This window comes from Maylandia zebra, linkage group LG8, assembly GCF_041146795.1.
Source record: "Maylandia zebra isolate NMK-2024a linkage group LG8, Mzebra_GT3a, whole genome shotgun sequence".
NCBI classification, from domain to species: Eukaryota; Metazoa; Chordata; class Actinopteri; order Cichliformes; family Cichlidae; genus Maylandia; species Maylandia zebra.
Window position 1 is genome coordinate 29652049 of NC_135174.1, and position 25211 is coordinate 29677259.

A 25211-nucleotide genomic window follows, 5' to 3' on the forward strand; every position below is an offset into this window, starting at 1 on the left:
CACACACTGAGGTCAGGATGAAGAGTGGGCTGTCAGGACGCTGAGTTACAGCTGAGAGGTGATGATGAGGAGGCTCAGGATGATTCTTCCTCTGAGATATTGTTTGTGGACACAGATGTCAGTTTGAATGTGAGGTTAGAAACTGGGCACAGGTTAATGTTTAATATGATTGGTTGGTGGAACCTTGTCTCCGCCCCTATGAAGGTTCATGAAGCTGCATTCTCCGAGGAAGAGTGGCGAGCTGAGCCGAGCTAAGCTGAGCTTCCTGCTGAGCGTCCATCAGGATTTGGCTGCTTTATTTCCCCTAAATCTTCAGCAGCTGGATGAAAAAGTCGAGTCTGCAGATTTCAAACTGGGAGGAATTAATCACTGTAGCCACACACACACACACACACACACACACACACACACACACACACACACACACACACACAGAGAGAGCATCATGTGTGTGTCTGTGTTTAACTTCACTGAAGCTCAATAACCACAGAAGAAGAATGAACCCCAGAGCTGCTGTTTGTCAAGCAGAAACACTTAAAGTCAACTTCTGACAACGATGATGATTTTTATTCTTTCTTACTCGTGTGTGTGTGTGTGTGTGTGTGTGTGTGTGTGTGTGTGTGTGTGTGTGTGTGTGTGTGTGTGTGTGTGTGTGAGCATAAAATAAAGTTTGGAGACAAAAGTACACAGTGTATTCTTGAAGGAAAAAAAATTAAGTGAACTCCTCCTGCTCATTTCCAGCTCTTGATTTTTACTTTTGGTCAGCTGTGCATAAGTTAATAACAACCCTTCTTTAGCCGACACCTTTAGTCCCTCCCCTTTTAAAGGGAAACAAAGCTTGGACGGTAGGTGGGTGGGGCTATTAGGACCACATGAAACACCTGAGCTCACATGTTTAATTTGAGCGCCCGCCAAAGGAACCGCAGATCCAAAACAGGAAACCGTCTGAGGAGCGCTTCCTTCAAGGATGAAGCACCAGCTGATTATTTGAGCTAATGATGAAATGCTCCAGTTTCCCACAGACAGAATCAGCCAGGAAGCCTACTGTACATGCAGGCTCCAGGTTGCCATGGCGACAGAACTCATCATTAGAAACAGAGTGGGCGTGTCCAGAGTCACACTTACCTTTTAAACACGTGAAGGGGGGACGGTTGGTGGATCCTCTGCCTTAAACACACCGTTATCTCTGACGCTAATGACACGAAGCTCCTCTGCAGTTTACTTTGTGCTGATGTTAAAGCCAGGAGGGGGCGTGAACCTCCGCTCTGTGACCCCGCCATGTAAGTTCACCAGCTCTAACACTTCCTGGCTGAGCTGCTGTGGTTTTCACACCTGTGGAATTGAAAACGACGGAATTCAAAGAGGCGTGGCCCAATTTCTCCGTCCGTTCTTACACCGATACTGACTCTCAAATGACTGATATAAACACATTTAAAAATCATTAAAGATGGTGTAATAATTGGGCGTGGCAGGTGGGGGCGTGGCCATTTTGAACAGCCAGTTTTCATATTTTCATGCTGTGAAGGATAAACGTCTAATTTACTTTGTCCCAGCACATCTGTGCCACATGTGGGCGGGGCAGAGGAGATCCTACCTGACATCTCTGCTTCACAGACTCCGCCCATGAACGACATCACCCTTTCCCGCTCTAATGTGGCTCGACTTTGGCACAGTTGGAGAAAGAAGGGAGGACACACCGAGAGCTGGGGACGATTAATTTTATTTCAGCAGCATCAGAGAAATGTCAGCCAATGACAGAAGAGGACCGTAAATATCAACCAATGAGCTGCAAAGAGCCTCGCTGACAGGAATACAGGCGCTACGTTTTCACTTGGTACGACCTGAACGCTGCATCAACGTTAATGAGACAAAAAATAAGTTCAGCAGGTGAGACGCTTGTTTTAAAGTGCTTTTTCCTCTCGGCGCTTCAACAACGTTACAGTCCGCACCACGTACACGCTTCATCACATAAATACGACAGTTATTGCACCAAAACCAGGAAACAAACAAAAGTTCAAGTTTTCAAAATAAAAGCAGAGAGGAAGTAGAAGACAGACACAGCGTGAGTACATTATTCAGAGTATTCCAGTGAATCGTTTAAATACAGTTTAAATACAGACGATTATGAAATATTAGAGTCATCTCAAAGTGAACGTGAAAACATTCCCAGCACTTTACTCATAAAGCCTTCAATAATTTAATTATTTCAAACAACAGCAGAGAGGTTTTCCACAGCAGGGCTGACTTCACGGATCGAGCGTAACGTTCATCCTGATAAAAACACTTTAAATGTGTTTCTCTGCTGATCATCAGTGTTTTCTACCTTGTGTGTTTTTGTCACTGTTAAGCTAGCTTTAAAGAAACTGCTGTACCCCCTTATTTCACAGTAAAAGCATTCAGGATTATTGGCTTTTATTGTGAAATTGTTTCTTATAATTGTTGTTGAGCTGTTAGTGAATCTCAGTACTTCCTGCACAGGTGTGTCACAATAAAACCAGTCTGAGAACTTAAAGTTACACTCAAATAATGATTCTTCACTCTTAATAAGCATAAGCAACAATTTTAAGTGCAGCTGAAATATGTAAAAGTCAAAGTTTCATTGATTTAAATAAGTAATTATTAAGGAAAATGTGCTTGGTGTAAACTGAACGTATAGCAGTCAAGTTAACATTTTAAACTGTACTTATGCAACTAAATTACATGGATGTAAATAAATGTATTCAAGTTATTTGTAAGGACTAAAAAATGTTTAGTGTACAGTCTCCCTACACAGAAGACTTTTATTTTGAAAGCACAGAAGAAAATGCAGAGTTTTCTTAAAAGCAGTCAAATAAGTGATGAAGCGGATGTGATCGAGTTTAATAATGATTTAAAAACTCTGTGAGACAAACACACTAACGCTCTGTGTAATGTACATGACCACGACTTCATGGTTCACACTCTGTGACCCGGGCAGAAGGTTTTTCTCTCCCCGGGTGGTTTTAGTCACTTTTAAACTTCGGCAGCTGATAAAACCTGATTGGATGTTTGAATAACGATGAGGGGCAAACTTTAAAATTAAACCTGAGACACGACGGTGTGAAGACGAGCAGCAGATGAAGACGCTGAGACACGACCTCCTCTGACTGCAGAGGACGCCTCAGAGACAAAGCTGGACTATTTTAAGCTCCTGGTTTTTGCCTCGAGTTTCCGTAACTGTCCTGCTCCGGGTTTTGTTTCAGATTTTAGAGGTTTTGGTTGCTCTGTGTCTTTAGTTCACTTCCTGTTTTACTTTGAAGGTTTTCTTTCGTGCTTTGCGCTGATTGGACATGCTTGTTTTCAGCTGCCCCGATTAGTCTCCATGATTACAGGAGGTATATCAAACAAACAGCTGTGATGGGCTGCTTGTTTCAGATTCAGCAGCTTTCAGCGAGTCTTCGCTCAGAGCTGCTCACTTCCATTATTTCAGCTTCTGGAGGGTTTAGACAAACAGGCGCAGACAGAGACACGAAGGCCGAGGCGGAGCCTTGAGGAGGCTGATTTTTTTCATTTTTTCTGGTCGTTTTTGGTGAAAAGGTGGAAAAGAAAACATCAAACCTTGTTTGAACCAGATGAAATAAACACAGTGCACTAATTTATTTTCCTCTTTCATTTCAAACGGACATTCCCTGTTTGCCTTCTGCTTTAATTTCCCCCCGTCGATGAGGGGCTCACCGAGGAACATCAATCACAGCGTTCCTGCAGACTCTGTGTGTTCCAGGACTTTGATGATGAACTTTAAGAGCAGCAGCAGCTGAAGCTCTGCTGCGAACGCGCCCTGCTGGGCTTCGTGTCGCTCGCATGAATTAAGGCGGCTCCGATTTCCCCACTGGGAGCGAACGACGAGATCTAAAGGAGACAAGCGACTCCACCTGAGCAGTGACGCAGCAGAAAGTTAAGAGCAGACGTCTTTGAAACCTGCTCATGTTAAAGTCGCTGCGGCTCAGAGCTGAACGAGGATTTAAAGCATTTAAATGCATTGATCAGTCAAATGTGAGCAAACCTGACGCCAGCACAGTCAGACTCTGCTGTTGGGGTAGATGCGAGCTGGAGCCGGGCGGTTTCCTCAGTCTGCCGTCGTTCTTCACACCGAGCCGCCTCGTGGTTTCAGTAATCGCCCCAAAACCGCTTCTACTTCGTTTCTCGGCACCGGACATGCAGGATTTAGCAGATTCCCGGATTGTCTGTAGAGACAGCGAGCGTCCTCTTCTTCGTGAAACGTGGAACTAAGCTGAGCTGGTCTTGCATATATTTTAAATGCAACAAAGTTTCCTCTTTTAGGGCTTGAACCTGCGACTTTGTTGCATATTTTATTGCATATACGGTTACTAATATCAAAGCGAGCAGCACTGACAGTTAATCGCTGACAGAAGGGAGACTATGTTTGATTTGTCAGGTATGAGGGAGACTCGTTGTCCTGTAGAAGAATGAACGTGAACGTGGTTCAGCAGGCGGATCCTGACTGCACGAGTGAGACGCAGTAATGTCCAAATGTTCAAAGGACGACTGACAGACGGGCTGAAATGTCAGTTTGCCTTCAAGGAAAAACACTTAAGCTACCAGCTGCTCCTCTGATCACCTGTAATCCGAAAATTATTTGAACTTTCTAGCCTTTTATTCATTTACTGAGTGTCTGAAATGACTCCAGCCTTCAGACAAGAAGGCCTCAGCATGCTTCACACCATACTGCCGAGCTCATCTCAGCCGTTTCCTAAAAAGCAAACCAATTGGAGCTCCTTCATCTCTTGGTGTGGCTCTTTAGTTCACACCAAAGGGGGAGGAGCTAAAACATCTCGTTCCAGTATCAGATTAGTAGGGATTATTTTGACCTGGGAGGAAACCTTCCTCCTCCTGCACGCTGTGATTTCTGCTTCCACAGCAGAGCTCAAAGCTCAGAGCAGATTCAGCAGATGTCTCTGCTGAGCGCCTGAACGCTTCCTCTGCAGAAACAGCAAAGCCTGGAGTCACGTCTGGAGCTCTGATTTTATTTTAGTTGGAGGGTTTTTGGGGGACAGTCACAGTAGACTGAAACAAACATCCCCAAACCATTAAAGTCAGAACAGAGCTGGAGCGCTTGCAGCATGCTGAGACTTTTGTGTCCATCCAGACTTCTGCTGGACTGATTTTCAAATCACTGCCAGATGGTAAAAAACCTCCAACTTCAGGACTCTTCAAGCACACAGATGTTCTTCCATCGGCTTTCATGGGAACAAAGACTGCCACACTTTCACAGCTGATGCAGGAGGAAGGAGGTGTTTACACCAACCAGCAGCTATTTGGACGAAGATTTCAGCCTCATATCGGAGTCTTGTCTGAAAACCAACAGGTTTCTAAACGAAACACAGTGAAGTGAACACCGAACTGAAAACACACGGACGGGCGACGAGATCAAGGTCCTGGAACTTTCTGACCTTCGAGATGATGAGAGTCTGTAAAGATGAAGGTTGGAGGAGGATGCAGTCTGCGGTGGTGATGGGGGTTAAGGTGGATGCACGTCATTCATGCCTCTCCACTGAGGAAGACTCACTGTGGTTGGACTTCAGGGAAGGATGGAGGAGTCGGAGGAAGTTCAGGAGCTGTACAATCGGTTCCTAACACACAGCGAGAGGGAGCGAGCCTCTGAGGGAAGAGGACCGATGTTTTATATGAAACCAACAGCAGAGGGCGAGATCAGAGGACGAGATCGGAGGCGTTTCCGTCTGGTTAACGGACGCTCTCGGTGCAGTTTTAGTGTTGATGCTAGAATAAACGAAGCGTGTTGGAAAGAAAAGAAAACCCCATTTAAAGATCCTTAAAGGTTGTGATGAAGAGCCAAAACCTCACATACCTCCGTTCCATCTTCAGATGAACCTGATGGCCCCTCCCACTCACTGCAGAAACCGTTTCTGTGCAAAGTACTCAGACTAAAACCTTTATTGTCAACAACTTCTTAAAATAAGGTTAAATAAATTAACTGTGTCCATTTCAGCCTCGGCTAAAGCTTCGATAATCTGCAGCTCTCGTTTTATTTTACAGGAAGTTCTGCGCTCGCGTCGCTGCGTGTTAGGAAGGAGTCGGACGCTTCAGTGGTTCTTTGGTTTGGGGAGGCGGGAGGAGGTGGAGGTGAAGGCCAGCGTTCTGAAATTCAGTCCAGAGGTGCTGTTGGTGTCGGGGTCACGTGCTGCCCTCGTCTTTGGGAAGAGGCGGAGCTTGGAGGGCTGCGGCGGCTGCAGGTACCTGCTGTGGGTTTTCTTCCTTTCCCCCGACTTCGTCTCCTCCACCTTCCTCTGCTTTTCCCCGTCATCCTCTCCTACGTGGGCTGCTGGATGGGTGGAACTGGGAGCTCGGGGGTTGCGGAGTCTGTCAGCAGGGGTTTCGGGATGTGCGGGGCAGATGTTAGTGGAAGGTGGAGCTTGAGTTCGCGGTGGCGTCGGGACTTGACCTGTCAGTGGCTCCTGGTCTTCCTGATTGGAGGAGTGAAGTATCTGTGGCTGAAGAACAAACACGAGTCAGGATTCACTTAAATATCTCAAACACACAAATGTAGAGTTTCACTGAATCAGATCTTCAACATTATTCTGCTTCACGGCGAGAGCCGGGGCTCAGAGATGTTTGCAGCCGTCTGTCGGTGAGATTACACCAAAGTCACTGAGCGGATTTCATTAACTGTGCTTGGTGGAGAGGTGGAGCGTAGGTGGAGGAAGAACTGAGAACATTTTGGATCACTTTATTTAAAACCGTGAAGCGCAGCATTGACTGTGACTTCAGATGTGACGTCTTTTATGTGTTTTTGCTTTTGCTTTCTCGGGAAAGTAGAGGAAACGCATAAACCAGGGAGGACGTTCCCTCAGCTCACATCAGGATACTTTATGCTCCACCTCGATTTCATGTTCTTGTTCCTTCCTGTTGGGTTTAAGGTCCACGTAAAGTTTTTGGACTAAGTATCACATTTTCCAAGACTTTATCCTGATATGTTCATTTATGATGACTAATATGTCTAATAGGGCTGCCACAAACGATTATTTTGATAGTCGACTACTCACAGATTATTTTTGCGATTAGTCGACTAATCAGATCATCATCCATTAGACGTAAAACTACAGCTTATTGCACCAGCAGCATCTGGTCTTATATAACTATCATGAGCTTACAGCTTTAAGTGTTTAAGGTGCTAACTAAAAATAAAGACAAGATGATAGTTTATTAAATTTTAATGAAATGTGCAGATTGTTTCGGTGAAGTTTAATAAACTCAGCCGATTTACTCAGGAACAAATAAAACACTGAAAAAAGCCAAACAATAACATTTTAAGTTATCTAAGTGACTCATATATCATGTTTAACCTGAGTAGCGAAAGACGGCGGTGGGTTTGAAAACGATTTGCCGGGAGTCCGGTGTTCTCACGGCTCTAGTGAGCCTAGCCCCCGGCTAGCTATCGAGCTAGTGGGTAACAGACATCTCCGAAAACGTCGGAGCGCTTTTGAAAATATGCGGTGTCCTGATAAACTGAGCCGATATTTGAGGTTTACACAGCTACATTCTTACCTGAAAATATGTTAAACGTTTATTTTGTGACCCAGAAAGAATAATAAGAGTAATATTAAAACTAACTAGCTGCCGCCATTGTTGGAAACTGAGCTGGGCCGCGCTATGAATTCTGGGACACAGCTTCTTCTTCTTCGGGGTTTAACGGCAGCTGGCATCCTTGTACATGCTGTGCTGCCATCTTCTGTTTCAGTCCGTTATTACACTCTTAAATCCTGCTACTTATTCCTGCGTCTTTTGGGATCTTACAAAGCTTCAAACGACGCGTCGACTATTAAATCAGTCGTCGACGATTTTGATAGTCGACTAATCGTGACAGCCCTAATGTCTAATGTGTAATAATACAAAAAAATACAGTTATCTGAACACCTCAACGCTCAGTGTTACTAAGCAGTGGCATAAATTTTATCCTCAGACGGCGAGCGTCAGGCCTGCACAGACGTCTGTGCAACGACTTGTGCAGAATTCACATTACAGCGCACCAACTACACAAGCTCACTTCAAGCAGAGATCCAAGAAGTCAGGTTTATTTTTATAGCAACAAATCACAACGAGTCGCCTCAAGGTGCTTTAAAGTCTACGGCGAAGACTCTACAACAGGCGTGGGGAACTCCAGGCCTCGAGGGCCGGTGTCCTGCAGGTTTTAGATCTCACTGAATCACATGATTAGTTCATTACCAGGCTTCTGGAGAACTTCAGGTCATGTTGAGGAGGTCATTTAGCCATTTAAATCAGCTGTGCTGGATCAAGGACACCGACCCTCGAGGCCTGGAGTTCCCCACCCCTGCTCTACAACCCGACTCCATAACTTGCCGCGCTGCAGCATCAGTCATTCTCCTGATTTGAAACAGAGAAGAACCTGCGTGGAGATCACGTTATCCAAGCCTGGATAACTTCACTGCTGCGTGCACCACCTGCTTAACAATGAAGCAGCGTCTTTGTTGTATAATTGATGGCATGTTGGAGGTGAGAGCACAAAAGCAGTGAGGGTGTTGGAGAACGAGCAGAACAAAAGCAGGAGCTGCTCTGCAGACGAGGTCATCGCGCTCGCCGTGTGTGGCCGTCTGCTTTGATCTGTGCGCTTCAAAGAGAAACAGAAGCACATTGTACTTAAAAAGTTGTGGACTTTCACGCTCCAGCTCAAAGACGAAGGAAACGCTGATGAAACGATCAACACAAACAGTTTCTCGCATCGGGAGGCGGGGTTCAGCGGGAAGGCGACGTTTGAAAAACACGTTACTGTGCGTTTTAGCTCGCCGTCTCATCTGCGCATGAAAGACGAGCGCAGCTTCCAGGTCCGAGGAGCGCACGCTGCAGGCCTCTTTGAAACAACTTAAAAATGGCTGTTTTGATTTGTCCTCAAAGAATTCTCATTTCTGTCCACAGTCGTCTGGAGTTTGTGCTGAATTCAAATCCTCGTGTAACGCATCTGATCTGCACAGAGCTACGAGAGCGCCTTCGATAACTGAGCGGTGGAGGCGTGCAGAAAGCAGACGCCATATTTATGTGAGAGAACTTAAGCAGGTGGGAAAAGCAGCAGCAGCAGCAGCACAGAGACGGATAAAACAGCAGATTAGTTATGACTTCACACAAGTTTGCCAGGATCAATAAGCTGAGATTGTAGCACATGATGGATCTCACTGCTGTTTCTTCACCTTCCCTCTGATAAATCAGATTAACAGCGTGCAGATGTGAGCTGGCTGCAGGATTAAAGTGTGCAGAGCAGCACTGAGCTTCACTTCCTCACTCAGGTACAGGTGATGTCAGCTTTCTCTCCACTGAACATAAGTATCTCACTCACTTTGCAAAAGTCTCAACGTTTCAGACGTCTGAGAGCAGACGCACCTCATTTACAGATTCATGGTCATATCTTTACCTGCTGGCATTCAACACCCCGATCCTGGCTCCTCATTTTACCCTGTTACATGTTACAACTGAGTTGTCATTACTTATGAAGCTCATCTGGATCTACAGATGTTAGCTCGGTGTGGCGCTGGTAGATCCTTCATCTAAAGCTGACTGTCTGGGTCACAGGGACAGCAGTCTCAGCAGAGATGCTCAGTCTCTCTTCCCCATTCACCACCTGCAGCTCTTCTGGGGGAGACACTGCGGTATTCCCGAGCCAGCCCAGAAACATAACCTCCAGCATTTCCTTTTTCTCCTTCCAATCAGAAATGCCCGATAGACCTCACCTAGGAAGCATTCAGGAGGCATCCTGCTCAGACCTTCTCTTAAATAACAGTCCTGCCCAGAGACCCTAGAGAGGAGGCACATTTCTGCTGCTTCTGCCTTTTCCTTCCCACCAGCGCCAAACAAGTTCCTGAGATACTCAAACTCCTCCTGGGGCAGGATTTTGGAGTGTACCCTCTACCCATTTCTGGCTAAGAACTGTGAGCTCAGACGTGGAGGTGGTAACTGCAATTACAGCTGGAAGCTACAGACCGATGAAGCCAGAAGGACCACATCATCCAGCAAAAGCAGAGAGGCGATCCTGAGACCAGCGAACCAGAAACTGGCTGCTGTTGGGCTGATCGTTTCAAATCGTTGCCATTTAAATGTCTGAGTCCAAACACCCCCAGAACCCAAACACCCACTGTGGCCAGATTGGTCGTAACAAAAACCCCTCAAAAACCACCCCGGTCTCAAAGTCCACAAAACACATGCAGACTCCTGTGGACCCTCAAATATCTTTCAGAGGGTCTAGAGCTGATCCAGCAGCACCACCAGGATGAAAACAACTTATTTTCCCACAAATCCAAGGTTCCCACCAACGTGGAGCTTCCCAGGGAGGCTGAGGAGTGGGATACCATCAAAGCCTGGAAACGCTCTCTGACCTGCTTGGTTAAAAGCCGCCACCACAGTTTACCAATCCAGCACATGAACCACGACAGCCCCACAGCATCCTTCACGAACTCACCCCCCCCTCCAATCAGTCTGAGCTACACATCATTGCTTGATGAGTTTTAGAAATTTCCAGGGCTCTAAAACTCATCATAAAGCCATATTCGGACACAATTTTAAATTAAATTTTAAAGTAATTAAATTTTAATTAAAGACAACAAACTTTCGACTGAACGAACAAACGAATAATTATTAAATACCAAGAGTATTCATGCTTTGGATCCCAGTGTGTGAATTCATGATATCTGTGCTTTGTTTGTGGCTCTTAGCTCCCACTGGTGACTGCTAAAGATAAAAAACACTTAAAGGAGAACAGAAAAGGTTCAGTAACTTCCAAAAATCAGTGGCGCATAAAACAAAAATGGCAGACGTCTTAGAAATCATAACTTGGTCTCTGATTCCTGACAGCTCAGCTGAGTAATCCAACGCACTCTCGTAGCTCTGTGCAGATCAGATATTGTGTTGCTTGAGGGTTTGAATGCTGATTGGTCCACACTTCTTGACGTATTTGGGCAGTTTTTAATAATTTTGCTGACAGGAAGCAAAAGTGAAACCTTTTGTTTGTGTTGTTAAACTCCAGCCGGGTCCAGCAGGGGGCCACACTGAGTGCCTATGCTGAATGTAAAGAAAACGTTTTTACTGCTCTCAACAGAACAGAAACACCTGCTGGTAAACACTGACATCTGGTGGTGGGCAGTGGTACTGCAGCCTCTCTGGGACGTTCAGGTGTATTCACCTCATGAATAATGCAAGGCAGGATGGGTGGATTAAAGGCAGCGAGAGAAGGAAGAAAGATATGAGGAAAAAGGACAGAAAGACTGAAGAGGAGGAGGACAGAGGAGGGAGGTGGAGGGCGTCCTCCACCACACGCAGCTCTCCTCCAGGAGCATTCACCTTGGGAGGGAAACACTCCACTGCCCCACTGTTTTTATTCTACTTCTCTGACGCCGACTCACAGGACGTCCCCACGGTGTTACCACGCACACACACACACACACGCACGCGCACACGCACACGCACGTTCCTGGCATATAAAGTGCTGATCCACCCAAACTGCGTCCACATCCACCCACATTCGTCTTAGCTGTCGTCTTATTGGCCCCCAGAGGCTCGTTAGATGAATAATCCATCATAACATCACTGCGAAGCTCGAATATTAAAATCAGAACAATAATGAGTGAATATTCGGTGGTAGCAGCTTTGCTCCGTACGGTTTTATACTCGATAACTATGGTTTTTATGTGTTTCAGCGATCACACGGCGTCCTCACCAAGGAGGAGGAGCTCTTCCTGCTGTTTCATTGTCTCAGTCTCCGCCCCCACCTGTGCTGTCTGCTGAGGACGAACCTTTGATGAGCAGGTTTGTTGACAGCAGCACTCGTTCATTCTTTTTTATTTTCTTTGATCCGATCGTCGCCGTTAGCAGCAGCGCTCCAGAAATCCACGTCGAATATGAAACGGCAGCCCGGCGCCGAAGCCTCCTAACGTCCAGCAGGTCACCGTCGACCCTCGAAGGTTAGCACTAACACAGGCGGGGTCAGCTGACCTCACCGCACTGTCTTCATACTGATCGTGGATCAAATCTAAACTAAAGGATGGAAAAAATCAAAGGATGGAAACGGCCACATGTGTCCCTCTGGGCTGTTCAACAGTTCACCCAAATCAATGAAGCTTTTTATAGATTTAGAGGCTGAAAAATTCCACTCTGAAAACTACATCCTCACACTAAAGGAGGTGAGCAGAGAACGAAGGGAGCGGAGACGTTATTTAGATAAAACACTACATGTGATCTTCAGTCAGAGCGTCAGTGTGATGTGTGGAGGTGGCGTCCGTCTCTGCTCATGTGTGGGACGGATTTTAATCAAGCTGGAAGTTCAATACATGAGGACACTCACAAAGACTAAAAACATCAGGTCACTGAGGTTTGAAGCTGATCAGAGAGCGACGCCCCTCTAACACACCAAACTCCCAGAATGTAGCGCACCTCATCTAATCCAAAATTTAAGAGTCATTTACAAAGATAATTTTAGCTCGGCGCCGCCTCCTGATGGGCCTCTGGACTCCGCGCACTCGCTCCACTGTGAAGGAGAAGGTGTGACCTGTCCTGCAGGCAGCAGTGAATCATGGGTAAAAGCGTGCAGACAGTCACTTAGAGACGTTACACACGAATACTGATCGACTGTTTTATCATCACTGGATGCGAGCCACGTTACTTCATCCCGTCGATTCCTTTTATAATCAATCTTAAATCTCAGCTCGTCTCATTTATTAAGAGCTCGGTCCGTCTCCTGTTTCTGTCTCCTTCTTCTCTGCCTGAACAAATAAAATTCATTAAAACCAAAACTGATATCAAAAAGTTGCTTTCACTTAAGCTTATTTCCATTTTGGATTTTTAATGAATTCCCTGTTTCTTCTGTGAAATTAAGAAAGCGTTCACACGAACTGACAGAGGCAGAGGAACCAAAACTGAAGAACTGAGTTTATCTGAGAGGTGAGCCGGAGCGTGAGGGACGAGTGCAGGAGCACCTCAGGGATTTGTTCATGACTAGGGCTGGGCCATATCATACATCATATACACACACGCGCATATATGCATATATATATATATATATATATATATATATATATACACACACATATATATGCATGAACAGTTTTTCGATACAAAAAAATGTTCATGCCTTTTTAATTTGTCATTTATTAAAATTTTAAATATATATTTTAACTCAAACGTACAGTTTTTAAATTTAATGTTGCTGAAACAACAAAAATAATAAATCTATCTGATAGAGGAATCCCTCATCTTTGGAAAAGAGAGTTTATTACAGAGAAATGTCTCTTTCCAAAATAAAAGCTCTACTATAGCTTCTTCTGGGCTATATTCTCAGCAGCATATTAAACATATCAGGTCCCCATAAGGAGAATCCTGTGCTAACAGCTGTCTAAATGACTCGGGTAAAGTTTGTAGCATGCTGCTTGTTGTTTTTGTCTGCTTCCACTTGTCTTTGCACGAGGATGCTGTCGGAGTAAATGTGCAGTCATATTCGTTGTGTTCCCACTAGTGCTGTCAGCGTTAATCTGAAATGACGTTAACGCCACAACACGGCAAATCTCCGTTAACGAGCTACCGCGGATCGCCGCGTGCGTGGGGCTGGACGGCGTTTAAAAGTTTAAAAGTGGCTGAACTCTGCTGCAGGCTCTGGATCAGCTGAGCGTGGGACGAGAGGCAGCGGGCGAACCACGGATCACATGGTTACAAATGACTGAACTTTCAAAATAAAGGTCAGGGTGACTGTGTACTACTAGACAAGAAAATAAAACGTAAATAAAACATCATCACAAATGTGTTGATCAAATTAAAGAAGCAGCAGCTAAATTACTCTTTAAAATGCATGAAAACTTCTGATTTTATAACTTTGTTCTTTGGAAGGAGACGATTCTCTTCACTCTGTCAGGACCCACACACCTGTGTTCCTGAGCCCACACAGCCTCCATCACATGCTGGTGTTGGTCAGACCTCCGAACACTCCTGATCCACCAGTTTATAAGTATCACTGACTCTACATTAGTGTGCATTATAATCACTCTCAAATATCCTTATAGCTCTGAGCTGTTAGATTTGCCCTCTTGGCCTTCAATGGCACTTTTTACTGGGATACATAAAGACGCATCAAAGTCACTTTGCACACTGTCACAAGGAAATGACTTGATCTCCTTCGCGAGACACGTTGCACAGATTACAGACCGACGAGTCATTTACAGCCAGTTACTCTGGCGTCGGAGCGAAGCCTCCCTCTCACGTTGCGCTGATGCTAAAACCAGAACCGTCCCTCCGAGCTCGCCCTCAACTCGACTGAGCATCACGAGCTTTTCTGGAGGCCTGAAATCAAACAGCTGATGTGCTCATGGAGGAGCGAGGTAGGTAAGGCGAGACCGCCGAAGAGCTTGTGACTTCAGCGGCCAGCTGCTGGATCATCTGCACGGCCCGAAGGCTCGCCGCGCTTTAGGCCGCGCGGCCACGTGCTTCCCTCACAGTAACAACATTATTCAGCATCAAGTCTCACCTCTAAACTGAGAACATGTTTGCTGTCACTGATGTGAAGAAAGAGATGCTGCAGAAAGCTGACTCACAGCTTCCCATCAAACACTCACAGCTGGTAAAGAACGATGAACTCGGGCACAGCTGGACGTCACCGTCACTGTGGCCAGAGAGCAAAGCGCCTCAGTGAGGCACCATCGTGTATCCGTTCACTTCATCTGTATAGTACTGCATTTATGAGACACTCTTATTTTATCCACAGAATAAAGGTTTATGAATAATTCAGGTAGAAGACTCTGTGCACAGCGCCGCTGTGAGGCAGACTTTCCAACGCTCTCATCATCATCAATGTAAATATAATACTACCGTTCACGGTATCACCGGTATGTCGGGCAACGAGAAGAAAATGAAATATTGCGACAGAATATGGATAAAAGACGCATGCTTTGTTTTCATACGCACATGGCGGCGACGCAGAATGAGGAGGGCGAGAGCGGATCGTTGAATGAAACGAACCAGAACTGGTTTGTAAAAACGCTGCAGCTTCACTGGTGTGGAACTGGTTTAGCTTTCGTCCGTCAGATACACAACAAAGCACTATTTCTGGTAGCGCATGCTAGCGGGCCGTCGTTATTCTCGTCACAGTGATGGAATTGATCCACACATGGAAACACATCGACGTCCAACGAGCTGGGAAAGAAACACGACTGGACTTCATCTCTAAGACCAAATGCTGGAGAGTCCCAGGAATTTAAACTCTAGTGGGAGTGTCCGTTGACCCACTGTTGATCATGTGACTCATCACATGAGCCACGGTGTGTAGGGTGTGGGTTTCAGGTGAACCCACTGTGAGACCTTGCCCCACCCTGTCAACCCAGGATGTGCGTGGGCGTTAAGGCGTCTGGGAAGGATCTCAGACTGGATCACAGGTGGCAAACAGCTGGTGTCATAAGCCCCGCCCTCTGTTCAAAGATGGCTGTTCACAGGGACACAGATGTCTTCTTTCACTCCTTTTTCAAACCATCTGTCTTCTCTGTCCAACATGTGAACATTGGTGTCCTCAAAGAGTGACCTTTGACCTTTAGATGCAGGTGTACAGCTGAGTCTTGTCCTGTCGAGGCGGGTCTTCTGCGTTGCGCGTTTATGAAGTGCTGTTTGGTTTCTCCAGTGTAGGTCTGAGCACAGCTACGGTACTAAGTTTGTGTTTGAGAGTTTATCAACGAATGAGCTTCACTGACGCCTGTTACATTATTACACGATAATACCAAACAGTTTTACGTGTGTTGTACTGCGATACCGTCAAAACAAGCATCACCTCCCTGCTAAAGACACGCATCAAACACATCTGAGTACAAACAGAACAGCTCGCTTTATGTGACGGAAGAAGAGAAGAAGAAGGAGGAGGATGAAGTGAGGAAGATTAAAAAGTTGCTACCGTACCACGCTGTGTCACTGAAGTAAAGCACTAGATTTTCCACTCCTGGACGAAGGCGCAGAGGAGAAAAAACAGAGAAGAGGAGCAGAGTTAGGAGAGAAATGACAAACAGTCAGTGACAGATTTCTGAGGAGATACACGGAGCGGCTGAAGGTGACAAACGAGGAAGAACAAACTCATCAGGAAGGAGTGAAAAAAACCAGAGCGAGGCTGAGGGAGGCAGGAGGTAAACACGATGCTGGGGTGAAGTCGGCGGATTAAACTCCTGCCTGAACTCGGTCTGCTCCGCTCTGAAGTGGCTCCACTGACGTTCATCCTCATGAATAACTTAAACCAGAAACTTCTAATTTGAGCGTCTGGATTCAGTGGTGTCTTATCTCAGCTCAGACTAATTCTCAGAATCATATTCGAGTCATTTTGTGCCACCGAGTCTCCACGCGTCCATTAAAACTTCCTGCCTCGACCTCTGACCTTTCACCTCTTTGGTTAACTCTGAACGCTGGAGCTTTAAACAGCTTTGGAGGTTAGCGTGTGCAGATCTGCATCCTCCTTTCATTCGGCAGTGCTGCAGCTGTAAGAGCTGAAAAATCCTGGATCCCTGAACGCCTCACAGCACAAACCGTCTACTGACTAAATTTGATTCGTTCTGCAGTTAAAAGTGAAATAAACTGAAGAGAAACGTAAAATCAAACCCGCTGGCTTCAACTTTGAAATCTCAGACTTTAAACTGAGAATAGAGACAGTCTGAGCTTTTCTGTCACCACTGCAGATTTTGTCTGGCTAAAGTTTTTACAGGTTGTCACGCACGCTGGGGGGGCGGCGTTCCTTGGCTTTTCCTGCTCTCCGACCTCTCGGCTCGTTCCTGTGCAGGGTCCTAATGACGGCCATATTTCAGACGACAACTCCTGACTCGGACAACTAACTCACCAATCGCTCGTTCTGTGGTATTCAGTCACAACTCTGAAACCTTTCACTTGCTTCCTCTGCACGCTGTCGTTCTGTGCAATGCATTTATATTCAGTTCAATTCAGTTTTATTTACACAGCACTAAATCACAACAACAGTCGCCTCAAGGCGCTTTATACTGTAAGGTCGACCCTACAATCATACATACAGAGTAGCCAACAATCATATGAGCCCCTTTGAGCAGCACTTCAGCGTGACTGAGCTCACTCTGCAGACTCTTTTCACGTCGTTGAAACATAAACACACTTTTCTACAGATGTGTTTGAAGCGTCGACAGAAAAATGGACCAAAACACAAAAACATCTCAGTCCGAGGAGCGAGAGAAGGGGATGATGATGGGGAGGAAGAGGAGCAGCAGGTTAGGGTGAGGTGTGACTCACGTTTTCTCGCGAGGTGGGAGGGGATGCTGGGCCTGGGCCTCCCCCTGTAAGGCCTGGAGCGCTGATACTGCCAGGGCGGAGAGAGGAAAGGAACAGGAGGAAAAGCCTGAGGAGACGGAGAGGAGACGGAGAGAGCAGGGACGGAAGCTGATTTACAACATTAAGACAAGAAGACGGAGAGAGACAGACAAAAGCAGGACTGGAAGGACAACAGTTCATCACGTGTCTGCATACCACAGAGCAGAAAGACAGAGGAGAGAGAGGAGGGGCCTCCATAACAAACGTTTTACAGGAAGCGGGATCTCTGAAGATGACCAATCAGAGCCAAGAAACACAAAACCTTCACCTGCACCAGGAGAAGGTTTTTTAATGCCTTCAACCTTTTCCTGTCTGAGCCCGGCTCACACGAGCAGAGACGCCCAGAGCTGTGACAGCTGGATGTGACCGAACAGCTGCTTGTTTCTGTCTTTGTTTAGACCTATCAGCTCTCAGACAGACACAGGCTGTGTGTGTGTGTCTGTCTGTCTGTCTGTCTGTCTGTGTGTCTGTGTGTGTGTCTGTCTGTGTGTGTCTGTGTGTGTGTGTCTGTGTGTGTCTGTGTGTGTGTCTGTGTGTGTGTGTCTGTGTGTGTCTGTGTGTGTGTCTGTCTGTCTGTCTGTGTGTGTCTGTGTCTGTGTGTGTGTGTGTGTGTCTCTGTGTGTGTCTGTGTGTGGCTGTGTCTGTCTGTGTCTGTGTGTGTCTGTGTGTGTGTGTCTGTGTGTGGCTGTGTCTGTCTGTGTGTGTCTGTCTGTGTGTGTGTCTGTGTGTGTGTGTCTGTCTGTGTGTGTGTGTCTGTGTGTGTGTCTGTGTCTGTCTGTGTCTGTCTGTGTGTGTGTCTGTCTGTGTCTGTCTGTGTGTGTGTGTGTGTGTCTGTCTGTGTGTGTGTCTGTCTGTGTGTGTCTGTGTCTGTGTGTCTGTGTCTGTGTGTGTCTGTGTGTGTGTCTGTGTGTCTGTGTGTGTGTCTGTCTGTGTCTGTGTCTGTGTGTCTGTGTCTGTGTGTGTCTGTGTGTGTGTCTGTGTGTCTGTGTGTGTGTCTGTCTGTGTCTGTGTCTGTGTGTGTGTGTCTGTGTGTGTCTGTCTGTGTGTCTGTGTGTGTGTGTGTCTGTGTCTGTGTGTCTGTGTCTGTGTGTCTGTGTGTGTGTGTCTGTGTGTCTGTGTGTGTCTGTCTGTGTGTGTCTGTCTGTGTGTGTCTGTGTGTGTGTGTGTGTGTGTGTGTCTGTGTGTCTGTGTCTGTGTGTGTCTGTGTCTGTGTGTCTGTGTGTGTGTGTGTCTGTGTCTGTGTGTGTCTGTGTCTGTGTGTGTCTGTGTCTGTGTGTCTGTGTGTGTGTGTGTCTGTGTGTCTGTGTGTGTGTGTGTGTGTGTCTGTGTGTCTGTGTGTGTGTGTCTGTGTGTCTGTGTGTCTGTGTGTGTGTGTCTGTGTGTGTCTGTGTGCACGCTCACCGTGCGCTCTCTCCACAGCGTCCAGCCCGTGCTCTCTCTCTCCGTCACACTCGTCTGCGTTTGTTGATCCGTCTTTGCCGTCATCTCATGGCAGCGACACCTGGTGGTCACCATGGGAACAGTCTACACACACACACACACACACACACACACACACACACACACACACACACACACCCCTTATGAATACTTGGACATCTTCGATCGTCCCACATCAGTCACACTGATCAACACAGATTCATCGATCATGTCAAAGTTTGATGATTTCATAACAAGAAACATTCAGTTAATCGCTCAAACCTGACGAACAGAAACATCAGAGCTTAGAAAGACTTAAACCTAAAAGCTTTTGTTTGATACATTATGACTAATAAACTGAAACAAAGTCTCCAGCTGCTCTTTAATGCTGAGCACTCAGTGGTGTGACAGCCGTGTACGGTCATGGATGTTTATTAAGATGCTTTAGTACCGTTGCAGTCAGAGCCTCTCGCATCAAATATATTTTTAATTTTCATTAATTTGCCCAAACAGACGACATTTAATGTCATTTTAACTTAATTAAAGCATGTTTTATTATCATAATATTAATTATTATTATTATTGTTTTTAAAAGGATAAATGAAATAAAAGTGAATAAAATGTAAACCCTTTGGTCGGGACAGTTCTCAGCCGCTAACCACTGATGGAAATAACGAGTTTGGATTGGCTCAGGCAGGAAGAGGGCGGGACACCCACCAGCTGCTGGGTGAGCTGTGCGATGGTTCGGTCACGGCTCCGCAGCTCCTCTCTGAGCTGCTGCACCTCCTGCAGGAGAGCCTGGATCTGCATGCACGCGCACACACACACACACACACACACACAGGTGGCGGCTGAGCAGAGGCATTCTGGGAAATGCAGGAAAACATAAGAGACGATAGAAGAAGCCTGAAAGGCGCCGACCTGTGAGTCGGAGCTACACGAAGAGTCGTTGGCCTCAGGACTCAGAGTGTCTGTGGTCAGAGTGTCGTCATCGCCGTCGTCCTCCTGATCACAAACGCAGCAACAACAACAACAAACAGTAAACAAGTCGATGTTACAGATGAAAGCTGGACCAGTACACCAGCCCACAGCTCACCTGCAGCAGTAACCTCTGCAGGTACTCCAGCTGACACCTGACAGCCGAGCAGTCTTCAGCCAGCTCCTCCACATCCAGACCCAGACTGGGAGTACCAGGAGACGGGGAGGTGGAGCTAAGGGGAGGGGGGAGGTCAGAGGTCACAGCCCACAAATATCAGAGCCTATGCTGAACTCTGAACGCACCTCAGAAGTTTACACATGCAAAAAACACTTTTTCACACATTTCATTTTAGGCAGAGGATACACGAGAGAGCCAATCACGTTTCAGGGCTAGCTCAGGCCCCGCCTCAGGACATGCTACATGAGGCCAGGTTCATCATCAGATAACTAAGAAAACATGCTGCTGAAGCTACAGACGGGAACTTTGAGGTTTGAGGACAGAAACTGAGGATGTGCTGAATCACCTCGTAGGAGGACAGAGGTCCAGGACGAGCTCGCCGTCCCTGTTTGAGTCCGTCCTCTTATTCCCAGGATCCTCGGTGAGCTTGTAGCTCTGAAAATTGCTGAGGCTAGAGGAGAAAGACAAATGATGCACGAGGTTTAGTGATGATCGTCAGAACACGACAGCAGACACAGTTTGTCCCATCATGGCTGTATGAACAGTGTAGAGCAGGGGTCTCAAACTCGCGGCCATTTGCGGCCCACGTCACCTCTACTTGCAGCCCGCATATAGATGTGAAGAAATACTTTTTAAAAACTATTCCACGAAAAATGATTTAATACGACAGCAGAGTGTTACAGGCATGGCCCTTTAAGACTGTAGCCTCATGGGTGGTGTAGTCCGTGCTGCAGGGAGAACATGTGGGACCGCCCCTCCCGCTGCGTGTGTGAGCGTGAGGGAGAAAAAGGAACATTGAAAAGTACGAGCTGTCACCGAGCAGAAACGGGAGCTGGAAGCATGTAAATATAATAATAACATGCAGCCAAACAGAGAGCCTGACGAGCCCAGCTGTAAGTAAGCTGTTAAGACTCGACTCTACACTGTGTTCGTGTTTTCCTCCGAAACAAAGTTCTGCTGGAGCAGCCTTTCAACGCCTCTCTCTGTCTCTCGCTAGCAAAGCTGACCCAGACAGTAAAGCTAGTTCCCGGCTACGAGCCCGACACGAACCCAAAGTATTAGCCAGAGTTTCCTTACCGCGACCTGGCCGAGGTAACGAGAGTGCAAACATGCTGAGGGCTGTGTTAGTTCAGCGACAGATTTATTTGGAAAGAAAACTATTTTCACTTGCAGTCAAAAACTCATGTGTACGCTTATACCTGCATTTTTATTTTGTTAAATACAAACATAATTGTAGCAAAAGTGCTGCCACGTGTCTGACCAGAAAGAGAATTAAATAAAAAACCAAACACTACATTTTAGGAAATATTAATGGTGTTTTTTTGTACTACTTGGACACTAAAGTGGCCTCCAATGAGATGACGGTGCCAGAAGTGGCCGGCGGCCTGGTGTAGAGCATCTCTCTGCAGCACACTTTAGCTTGCTCCAGGTGTGCACCGAGCAGGCCGAGCTTCTCAGTTTTCTAATGAGACGATTTATTAGACACACAAACGGCTGTAAGCGATAATCCATTTGTTCAATCTGTGACATTTTCCACAGTCAACATCGATCTCGACCTCTAAATGACCCGCTCTGACCCCGAGCCCTCAGCGTGGACAGTCCTTTTCTCTCACCAACAATAACAACATAATCAGGCTGATGCTAATAATCTCAGTACTTCTATGGGTTAAATCTTTTGTGCCCCAGGGCATCATTTCCATTTAAAACAACTATTAAATCCACTAAAAGTTGTGTTTAAATGACGAGAAATTAAAAGAAAAGACTAAAATAATCAGAATTTACAAATATCAAAAACAATGAGGTACACAGACACAAAAAAAAACCTTACATAAAATCAAATAAATTGAGCTGATAGACAAACGAGCTCCACTCACCCTTCATTGTCGTTGTGGACGTCCTGCGTCCCCCAGCAGAGCTGCCTCTTCCTCCACTGAGCCATGTGGGACAGCCCGTCTCCGTCTGCAGCCGAAAAATCAAACAAGAGTCAACACTGACCGGAGACGCGGCGCTGTGGTCACCGCTGAAGCTTTTGAGCCCTGCACAGATCCTGCTGCTCGCACTGACGCGACGTGCAGATCACCATGACAACCAGTAAGGATTTAACTCCAAACAGAGGATGATTGTTTTTGTAGGACATCCTGAAAGCTTGCATCACTCTGGTTCCCTTTACAATACTTTTTAAATGACGCCAGCACTAAGCCCCGCCCCCAGCATGATGATCCCAAGTGTCCAGCAGCTGTTAGCAAACTGGTCTCTGAGAAAACCTTCAGTCAGTTAAACTGGTGAACCCTAACCCCCTAACCCTAAGTCTAAACTACACATCTGAGTTCACTTTGCAGTCTCAGCTGATTTTGTTGTCTCAGCTGTTAGCATCTTTTGGCTAAGCTGTATTTTGGCTAAACCACAGCCCCACAGGCCGAGGGGGAGGTGTGACAGCAATTTTTCACACCAGCCTATTAATCAACCTAAGACCCAAACAGACTTTTAATTCATTTGAAAGCCTGATGCTTAGCCTCGTCCACCCCAGCTGTGAAACTCAGAAACCAGTCTTACTTGTTATCATCTATCGTCCACCTGGGCCTTACACAGAGTTTCTGTCTGATTTCTCAGACTTTATATCTGATTTAGTTCTGAGCTCAGATAAAATAATTATTGTGGGTGATTTTAACATCCATGTAGATGCTAAAAATGACAGCCTCAACATGGCATTTAATCTGTTATTAGACTCGATTGGTTTCTCTCAAACTGTAAAAGAACCCACCCACCACTTTAATCACACTCTAGACCTTGTTTTAACATATGGCATAGAAACTGAACATTTAACAGTGTTTCCTGAAAACCCTCTCCTGTCTGATCATTTCCTGATAACATTTACATTTACAATAATTGATTACACAGCGGTGGAGAGTAGACTTTATCACAGTAGATGTCTTTCTGAAAGCGCTGTAACTAAGTTTAAGAATATAATCCACCCACTGTTATCATCTCCAATGCCCTGTACCAACATAGAGTAGAGCAGCTATTATTATTAGCTATACTAATGCTTCGATCTTAAATAGGATCAACCTATCTCTAATAGTCAGCTATGTTAAACCTTTACTCAAAAAGCATCTCTAGACCCAGCAGTCTTAGCTAATTATAGGCCAATCTCCAACCTTCCTTTCATATCAAACATCCTTGAAAGAGTAGTTGTCAAACAGCTAACAGATCATCTGCAGAGGTTTATTTGAAGAGTTTCAGTCAGGTTTCAGAGCTCATCACAGCACAGAAACAGCTTTAGTGAAGGTTACAAATGATCTTCTTATGGCCTCTGACAGTGGACTCATCTCTGTGCTTGTCCTGCTAGACCTCAGTGCAGCGTTCGATACTGTCGACCATAATATCCTATTAGAGCGATTAGAACATGCTGTAGGTATTACAGGTACTGCACTGCAGTGGTTTGTATCATATCTATCTAACAGACTCCAGTTTGTGCATGTAAATGGCGAGTCCTCTTCACACACTGAGGTTAATTATGGAGTTCCACAGGGTTCAGTGCTAGGACCAATTCTGTTTACATTATACATGCTTCCCTTAGGCAGCATCATTAGAAGACATAGCATACATTTACACTGCTATGCTGATGACACCCAGCTCTATCTGTCCATGAAGCCAGATAACACACACCAATGAGTTAAACTGCAGGAATGTCTTAAAGACATAAAGAGCTGGATGGCCGCTAACTTTCTGCTTCTTAATTCAGATCAAACTGAGGTTATTGTACTCGGCCCTGAAAAGCTTAGAAATATGGTATCTAACCAGATTCTTACTCTGGATGGCATTACCTTGGCCTCCAGTAACGCTGTGAGGAACCTTGGAGTCATGTTTGACCAGGACATGTCCTTCAACGCACATATTAAACAAATATGTAAGACTGCTTTCTTCCATTTGTGCAACATCTCTAAAGTTAGAAATATCCTGTCTCAGAGTGACGCTGAAAAACTAGTTCATGCATTTATTACTTCCAGGCTGGACGACTGTAATTCATTATTATCAGGATGTCCTAAAAACTCCCTGAAAAGCCTTCAGCTGATCCAAAATGCTGCAGCAAGAGTCCTGACAGGGACTAGAAAGAGAGAGCAGATTTCTCCTGTTTTGGCTTCCTGTTAAATCCAGAATTCAAAATCCTGCTCCTCACATACAAGGTCTTAAATAATCAGGCCCCATCTTATCTTAATGACCTTGTAGTACCATATCACCCTATTAGAGCACTTCGCTCTCGCTCTGCAGGCCTACTTGTTGTTCCTAGAGTATTTAAAAGTAGAATGGGAGGCAGAGCCTTCAGTTTTCAGGCCCCTCTTCTGTGGAACCAGCTTCCAGTTTGGATTCAGGAGACAGACACTATCTCTACTTTCAAGATCAGGCTTCAAACTTTCCTCTTTGCTAAAGCATATAGTTAGGGCTGGACCAGGTGACCCTGAATCCTCCCTTAGTTATGCTGCAATAGACGTAGGCTGCTGGGGGATTCCCATGATGCACTGGGTGTTTCTTCTTCACTCACTATGTATTAACAGACCTCTCTGCATTGAATCATATCTGTTATTAATCTCTGTCTCTCTTCCACAGCATGTCTTTATCCTGTCTTCCTTCTCTCACCCCAACCAATCACAGCAGATGGCCCCGCCCCTCCCTGAGCCTGGTTCTGCTGGAGGTTTCTTCCTGTTAAAAGGGAGTTTTTCCTTCCCACTGTCACCAAAGTGCTGATCATAGGGGGTCATATGATTGTTGGGTTTTTCTCTGGATGCATTATTGTAGCGTCTACCTTACAATACAAAGCACCTTGAGGTGACCTTTGATGTGATTTAACGCTGTATGAATAAAATTTAACTTTACGTCCTTACTGGGATCCATCATTTCACTTTACAGGTATCAGTGATATCTGCACATGTTCAGACGTACCGCTGTGCAGAGAGCCATCCTCTGGGAAGTCTGCGTCCAGCATGAGATCATCATCAGCCAGATCGCAAGAGTCCAGGTTGTTCAGGATGTCCTGAAAGACAGCGTACGACAGAGACACGCGGTCTTTAATAAGCCGACTCCAAGAAAACACACCGGGCTAAATTCAATGAGCAGAAAATGTTTCAGGAACTTCTAACGTCAGCGTGCAGACAGCGAACGAGAGCATCCAGAGCTGGAAATACAAATGCTCCTTTCCACGGAGCACCACACAGGAAAGATGAGAGTACGTATCCACTCAGTGAAGTGTTGTTTAGGTCCAAACCTATCCCGACTGAACAGTTACAGCTTCCTGTCCTTT

At 45.9% G+C, this 25211-nt stretch overlaps 1 protein-coding gene and 1 long non-coding RNA gene across 7 annotated transcripts in view; one reads left to right on the top strand and one right to left on the bottom strand.

The window, feature by feature from the left end:
• Positions 1–1703: 1703 nt before the first annotated feature.
• LOC101469693 (serine-rich coiled-coil domain-containing protein 2) overlaps positions 1704–25211 on the bottom strand; it is a 45908-nt gene continuing 22400 nt past the window's right edge. For 3 of the 6 annotated variants that reach the window (XM_076887768.1, XM_024798860.2, XM_024798864.2), the window contains exons 7-14: positions 24854–24944; positions 21790–21874; positions 20262–20366; positions 19856–19970; positions 19681–19764; positions 19477–19563; positions 18742–18864; positions 1704–6488 (exon numbers count right to left, since the gene is read on the bottom strand). In XM_076887768.1, the coding sequence (XP_076743883.1) occupies positions 6081–6488; positions 18742–18864; positions 19477–19563; positions 19681–19764; positions 19856–19970; positions 20262–20366; positions 21790–21874; positions 24854–24944 (1098 nt within the window). In that variant the 3' untranslated portion in view covers positions 1704–6080. Of the gene's footprint in view, positions 6489–15921; positions 15962–17262; positions 17369–18741; positions 18865–19476; positions 19564–19680; positions 19765–19855; positions 19971–20261; positions 20367–21789; positions 21875–24853; positions 24945–25211 lie in introns of all 6 variants that reach the window. The other 3 variants (XM_024798872.2, XM_024798871.2, XM_076887769.1) reach the window with 3 other exon arrangements.
• Positions 1749–24929, top strand: LOC105941241 (uncharacterized). Its single transcript, XR_001167865.2, has 3 exons — positions 1749–1887; positions 11694–11802; positions 24821–24929. It is a non-coding gene; the product is annotated as an uncharacterized LOC105941241 (long non-coding RNA).